The 7,606-nt window shown below is 38.0% G+C and overlaps 1 protein-coding gene across 1 annotated transcript in view; it reads left to right on the top strand.

The window, feature by feature from the left end:
• Positions 1 to 242: 242 nt before the first annotated feature.
• The window catches only part of fez1 (fasciculation and elongation protein zeta 1 (zygin I)), a 31,381-nt gene continuing 24,017 nt past the window's right edge, over positions 243 to 7,606 (top strand). Inside the window, exons 1-2 of the mRNA XM_042498607.1 lie at positions 243 to 510; positions 5,422 to 5,782. Of these exons, the coding sequence (XP_042354541.1) occupies positions 5,451 to 5,782 (332 nt within the window). The 5' untranslated portion in view covers positions 243 to 510; positions 5,422 to 5,450. The remainder of the gene's footprint in view (positions 511 to 5,421; positions 5,783 to 7,606) is intronic.

Genomic DNA, 7,606 nt, shown 5'->3' with positions numbered 1-7,606 from the left:
TTTAACATTTGAGGTACACGGATAAACATTGTGCTGCCTTGCTACAGAAACATCTCCTTCCCCCAACACTCCTCCTTGTGTCCTCATGAATATTGGGGAATTAATGTGAGGGAGGAGGGAGGAGGCAGGGACAAAGGGAGAAAGCGAGGATAGTGAGGGAAGAAAGGGAGGGGGAGAGCTGCTATCGTCAGAGGCCCGGCAGTGCGCAGGCTCTGTGAGTGTTGGGCTGGCTGCCTATTGATTGGAAAACAACGGGCTGTGGGAGGACAGATAAGGGTGGCTGCGGGCTAACGGGTGAGGGAAGGGATACGGACCAAAGCTCAGACCACGCTGCCATCTTTACCTCCCTGATTTTATTTTTTTCTCTCTCTTTCATCCTGGAATGAATGTAACTGCTGCTGCTCATCGGTGGCTCTTGCAGTGGAGGGAGGCTTAGACACACATTCTGCCTGTCTGAGAAGATCCTGCCGACAACGCCAAGCCATAACAAGAGTGGCACGTCTACTGCAGGTAATCTGTCTTCTTACTGTAGCTGCACGCTATCATCCTGCTGTTCTTTCCTCCAGTCCTGACCTCTCTGAGGTCCTCGTTGTGCATCATCCACCCTCCATCCTTGCCTTGTAACCATGGTTTCCTCCATCTCTCCTTCCTCGCTCCTTTTCTCTCCCTCCCCCACTCTCCTCTTTTTTCTCTCCCTCTGATGAGCTGATGACATGCACTTGCTTGATTTCCATTTCTGCCACAATACCCTTATTATTGATTTGAAGTGGAATCCATTTTTTTATATTTATGTGGGACTAAATAATGATTTTACAGGCAGTTTGAATACAAATATGATTACAATTCTACTTGGAGTCTTTAATTTTAGCGAGGAGAAGGGTCATTATAGATGTGATTTCATTTCATAGTCCTGACACAAGGCAGGGTCACCATAACTGATTTAAATAGCAATAATCATGTGTTGACATTCTTACAAGATTCCTATTTCAGAATTAAATTAACCAAAATGTGAAAAATGGACTCTGTGTATGACAAACTCTATTCTGTCAGAGGAAAAATGCTTAGAAAACCTGCACCGAATGGGTGTTTGATTTGTTGTTTGGTCATGTTATTGTTGTTATCCCTCCTCCAGTAGCTGTTTCTCTCCATTGCATTAAATGACCTCTGATGAGCTCCTGTGATTGGCTCTTTTCATACCTGCATGTTTGTGGACCCAAGAGACGCACCTGAGACCACCACCACTCTCTGTGAAGGTCACATCCAGAAAAAAAAGGCTGACACACATTCTAAACACACTATGCAGACATTTAATACCTGCACCTCTCACACACCTTCATCCTGCTGATGCTGTCACTTCATGTGTCTCTTTTTGCCGGAACAAAATCAGATATTCTAGGGCCAACCAGCAGTAAATAGAAATGTTACAGCATGACTGAGAAGTGCTGTTAGGAAATTTAATTTGTGATTTTTCACCCCTGCCAAATTTTCAAGCAACGGACATCAGTGGCTCCTGCAAACAGTCCCCATGGCAAGGTTAGAGTCAGCGACTAATGTTCCTTATTTGAGTTGATCAAATAACCTTAATTGGATCCATTGACGGAGGCAAGTTGTCAGTCACTGTCACACAAAGGGGTGATCCATTTCTGCTGCAAGGATTTATTCAACACAGAGTCATTTTCTCAGCAAAGAAATGAGAAATGAATGTTAGCCACAGATGAAGTAGATGCAGTGAAAAAAAAATTAAATCCCTTTATTATTACAGAGAAGAGAGAGAGCTACAGGGAGAATGGACGAGACCCTGAAAAGCACTATCTGGCTGATGACGGAGCAGCACTTTGCTGAGTGGTGTGATGAGAAGGAAGAGGCTTGCACAAGCTTGTTTTCAAATGGGCTCCTCTGTACTCACCCACTTAGACCAGGCCACGGTCCAGCAAAGCACAGAGGATGAGATTTAGGCCTCACTACTGTAATTACACTGCGTCAGATGACCTGACCGATGCACAACTTCTCTGAAGAGTCTGGCTGCTTCTGTTTGCACCCAGTTTAGTCATTTCTGCTGTTTCATACATTTAATTTCATTCCTCTCTTACTAATGGCCCTTAAGAGCTCATTATTTTATCTCTTTACTGTACAGTCAAATTATCAAATTATCGTAACAAAGAAGTAAAAAGTGACTATTAAAATTATTTACTGCAGTTACTGCGAGCTGCTTTCTCGTAGTGTCTGTGAGCTATAATCATCATTGGATTAATTCTATATAATCTATCTAATAGGGAAGCTGAACTAATAATCAAAACAAGGAATCTATTCAAGAGCAAGGAAGTTTAGTTTTTTTAAGTACTACCTGTAACATCAGCCCTATGTAACTTGAGCAGATTGGCATGATTTCTTTTAAAAACATGGGAAGAAGACAGAGAGCAGCAAAAGAAGAAATGACCCAAATGTTAGCAAGAAATTAGGAAAAAGTAAAAGAAAATTACCTGAAAATTAGTTTAAAAAAGAAAAAGTAAAATCATATAAACAAGGGAATTACCTGAAAATAGTATTTAAAATAATTTAACTATGTAATCATGATAAAAATAAATATAGTTTTTTCTAGCTTTTTTTGTGCCCCCACCCTAGACATTTTGCCAAGTTTTTCAAAAATAATTTTATAAATCTACTAATTTACTGTTAATTTGTTATATCTGTTAGCTGGCACTTGTTTTTACATGCCCTGATGAAGACTCTAAATTGTGCATAGGCGTCAGGATCAATTATTAAAGCTTTTTAACAAAACAACCTTTGGAATTTTGTGGCTTTGACCTATTGAAAAAAGATTTAACAAGTCTAACTTTACCCTTCTTTTTTCGTCATATTTGTCCTTGTCTCCTCCAAAGAGCACCTGTTTTTGAAAACTACACGTGAAGTAGTACTCCTCTGCCAAACTTTTTTATAAACAAAGTAATTACCTGAAAACAGTGTTTAAAATAATTTCAACTATATAATTCTGATAATAATGTAATTTTTCCCGAGCTGTTTTGTGCCTCCCCTACACATTTTTCCCTAGCTTTTTAAAAATTATTTTCTAAATCTTCTATTTTCTTGCAATTTGTGGAACATTTTTACCAAGTTTCCTTAGGGTTCAAGGATATAAATACTTGTGAAAGCCATCTGAAAGCAGCACAAGACAAGTGCTCTAGGTTTCAGAGGGTTAAACCAACCCTTGCTTGCCACTTTCCAAAACACAGAAACTTCTTCTTGACATACCTGGATCATGTGATTTATCCCAGTAGAACCATTCCAGAGTGAGCATAACTCCCACTGTGAAGATGCCAACAACTTCATTTGGTATAAAATATAAAACGTATTTTTAATGATAATTGCTGTTTGTGGAAGAAAATTAATATTTTTTCCCCCAAAATCTACTCCACTTCATTTATGTATGAGTAGTACGCACATTTTCTTACCCCAGAGTGTCAGCTATTTACAGTTCAACAAGAAATTATTTATGTTACTGTTATTATCTGCCATGGGAAGACTACACACAGGCCAGATCTTAATTGTAAACAGTTATTTATTAGATCTTGGAATGTCCTGAGTTCACCCCAAAGATATCGCAGAGCTCCACTGTGGGAAAGAAAAAAGGCTTTCCAACAGTTAATGATCTGTATTGACCAGAACAAACTGCAAATGGTGTTTTTGTAGGGACCTCATATCTCTGTGAGACAGAACAAGTTGATAATAAATTAGACACAATGGCACCAAAATTTTCTTGACTGATTTTGAAGGAAACATTTCAGTATACCATATATTGCCATGGTGTAACCCTCTGAAACCTTGAGCAACATCAGTTTTCTTGTGCTGCTTTCAGATACAATTCATGAGCATTTACTACTTACTTACTACTTCCCATGTTTTTGTAAGAAATCAAGCCATTTTTTCTATAGTTTCAACTGGTTAACTATATTCTCCTAAATGGTGTGCCAGGCTGCCTTATTTGACAGGCTAAAATTGGAGACATTTGAATCTCCTGGGCCTCCTGATTCCTTACCTATCTGTAATGTGTTATAGTTAGGTTTTGAAGTAATTTTCTGACGTCTGTCAGAAGGCCAGGAGCCCAAAAGTGCTTTGATAGGTATCATTGTGCTGGCAAGATGTATCTGTGGAAGTAGACCACAGCTAATATACATGCTGGTATTGAGACTGGAAAATGAGCTTTTTAAGTCAGAATCTTTTTCAGAGCAGCATTGTGAGTGTCCGACTCAATCAATGACACAGTTTAGTAAAGGACAGATTTTGTACCCAGATGTTTATGAAACCTCTTGGCCATCAGGATAATTAGCCTTACTGTAATATGTTATATACCATGACAGCTCCTATAGTTTCATGTCCCAGAATCTTGGAAACCTCATCAGTTAAATCCCAAATGATTTACTTAATTAACTGTGGTTTACCAGTACAGCCAACTGGTTTGGCTCCCTTTGGGACTTGGTCCCCTTCTGGCAAATTTACCTCCTCTTTGTCCAGACAACATGGCGCCATAGATTCCACATGAGGTGGGACAGGCGTGATTTAGGAGACGCCAGATAAATCTCTTGGGGATGAAGGTAAATCTGACAGATGAGGACAGACTGTTTTGCTTTGTTTTTCTTTGAACACACATTTGAAACTTAAAACAAACTGCAAATAAAATGTCCACACTAGTGTTGCACAATTAATCTATATTATCAAAAGTGCAATATGACCAAGGGAAATATCCAAACTATTGGAGCAGCAATTTTTGATAAAGCTAGAATGTGTCACAACATACCAGTTTAAATGAAGCATTGTAGTGCTACAGAGAGGCCTCTGCCTGCAAATCATATTCAAGATTTACACTGTAAGAAACGAGATTTTTTAACTGAAAAAAGTTTTTGTCCAAACTGCCTTAAAATTTTAAGTTGACTGGCTTTGAGAAGAGGAGAAAGTAATTTATTACAAAAGTTGAGGTGATTTATTACAAAATAACCTCAACTTCAAATTCAGTCAACTTAGAATTTTAGAGTAGCCCAGATACTAGCCTTTTTATGTTAAAACAATTAGTATCCTTTCACACTTTCTGGGAACATGCTTGTTTTGTGCAGACCCCAGCAAAAATCACATCATTATCATTATTATATTTCTTCAGTGAAGCTGAAATGCAAAAATTCCCACTAAATTTGCAACTCATATTGCAATCACAATACTGTTAAATTAAATTAATTGTTTTTACTTGAGTTTTAACTTGAGAAGACAAGTTGAGGTAATTTTGTTATGATTAAATGTGTCATCTTAAATTCCGTCAACTTAAAAATGCAAGGCAGCTCAGACACTAACATTTTTTAGTTAAAACAAATAGCAATATGGGTTTTTTTTTGCATATTGTGCAGCCCTAATCACCTTCTCTTTCTCTCTGTGCAGGGCTCAGAGATTGACAGACAGGGGACACCATGGAAGCCCCTCTTGTGTGTTTGGATGAGGAGTTCGAGGATCTCCGGCCCTGCCGCATGGATGAGCTGGACCACCCAGCGCTCAAACACTCGTCTTACTCCAACACCACCACCACCACTGTCCCCCTGGCCTCCATCACCCGCGAAGACTTCTCAGAGCTGGAAAACTTCTCTGAGATGATGAGCTTCAAGTCGATGGAGGACCTGGTCAACGAGTTTGATGAGAAGCTCAATGTTTGCTTCCACAATTACAACACCAAGACGGAGGGCCTGGCGCCCATACGCAACCAGTCACACAACCAGGAGGATGAGGAGAGGCTGCAGGATGAAGAGTGAGTGACCACAGTTATTATCTTTAAAATATTCACAGCACATGGTCCACATACTGGAAATATCCAGCCACCTCTTGTGGCATTCTTCAGTCTGTTAATATGTATTTAAGTCTGCAATGTGCACAACTGAAGTCTTAAGACTGATTTACAGTTTTGCAGCCTACGGAAGTGGCCAATGTAGTTGTGAGCATTTATATCCTACATGTTTTGTGGTGTGTCTGTGTTGCTCTGCAGCTACATCCCCGAAGGACTAGTTGGCTATGGTGTTTTTATGCTCGTGTGTTGTGTTTCTGTGAAGTGTAGTTAAGTTTAATTGAATCAAAATTCACATTAAACATAGCTTAATCGCAACAATATTAAATATGAGTACAAAACCAGGCTCCATCACCTTCAAGGTTTACAGACAAAACACTTTCTTGCACATTTGCTAGATATGCTTTCTCCACAAATGCAACATGCTAACACTTTGAGCATAAGTCTTAGACATTTTGCGTTGTATAAATTAACCCTAAGGCTAGCAGACTTTACCTCTACTCATATCAAGCCTGAAACAGTGGATACATTTAACCAAGGTAAAGTTACAAAACTTGGCTCCAATATGCCACAAGATTCACAAAAAAATTGTCCTATAATAGAAGGATGCATAAATTAGGAGTCTACACAGAACCTGTGCCTAAGATAGGCGACACTGTAAAAAGAAACCATTTGTTTTCACTTCAAAAGGTTACTGAACAGGCTGCCATAATTTTTTAAGTTGACTGAATTTGTGAAGACAAGTTGAATTATTACAAAATTACCTCAACTTGTCTTCTCGAATTCATTCAACTTACAATTTTAAGGCATGCAGACACTAGCTTTTCTAAGTTAAAACGATGTTGTTGTTTTTTTACAGTGTACCCTGTCCATTCCACACAGATGTATAAATCCTGTTTTAATGGTTATACTATTGTTCAGTTACATACACTGGCACCTACAGCATTAACCCTTTAAACCTGAGCAAGTTGATTTCACTTTAAAAAAACATGGGTAGAAAACAAACTCAGGGAATTTTGTAAGATTTGGCACCCCTTAATCTCCTATTTGACAGGCTAAACTAATTCAAATCCTATATATGAATTACACTATGCGTAACATTAAGTAGTTCTCCAGGGAAGGGTTGAGGGCTTGAGACGGAGGATGGGTGGGTCAGGGTTTTTCATTGTTTTTTTTTTTCTTCTCCATTTATTTATTTATTTTCTTTCTATGTTCTGTGTTCACTTTATAATGTGAGGACAATTTATTTAAAAAAAACCCAAACAAATAATTAGTAGCCCTCCTCACTGTTGTTCTTACTGTTTGTGATAAAAAAGGAAGAGAAAATGTTTTTCTGGTTGCCATGTATCATGATGCCACTCTTCACGAAAAAAAAAAAAATTTGAAACAAAAAAAAACATGTAGAAAGCAATAAGCAGCTTAACAAGTAATGGCCCAAAAATTAGCAGGGAATTAGTAAAAAAGTAACAAGAAAATTACCTGAAAAAAGGCAAACAAACAACAACAAAAAAGAGTAAAAACAAAAACAAGAAAATGACACAAAAAATCCTACAAAATATTTATCAATTTTTTCTGTAACATAATTTTAGATGCATGGTTATAAATATTGCACATAAAGTTTTTTGGACATTTTTTCCTGGAATTTTAGAATGTTCATCTTTTTTTAACCAATTTTCAGGTCATTTTCTTGTCATCTTTTAGTAATGCCTTTTCCCACATTTTTCAAAGGAATCAAGGAGATTCAAAAAACAACATGCACATCCTGTAGTCGGTACTGGATCCAAGATAAAC

The sequence above is a fragment of the Plectropomus leopardus genome, chromosome 13, assembly GCF_008729295.1.
Source record: "Plectropomus leopardus isolate mb chromosome 13, YSFRI_Pleo_2.0, whole genome shotgun sequence".
Lineage (NCBI taxonomy): Eukaryota > Metazoa > Chordata > Actinopteri > Perciformes > Serranidae > Plectropomus > Plectropomus leopardus.
Note: the sequence above shows the minus strand (reverse complement) of the source record. Positions and strands in the feature narration are given on the sequence as shown.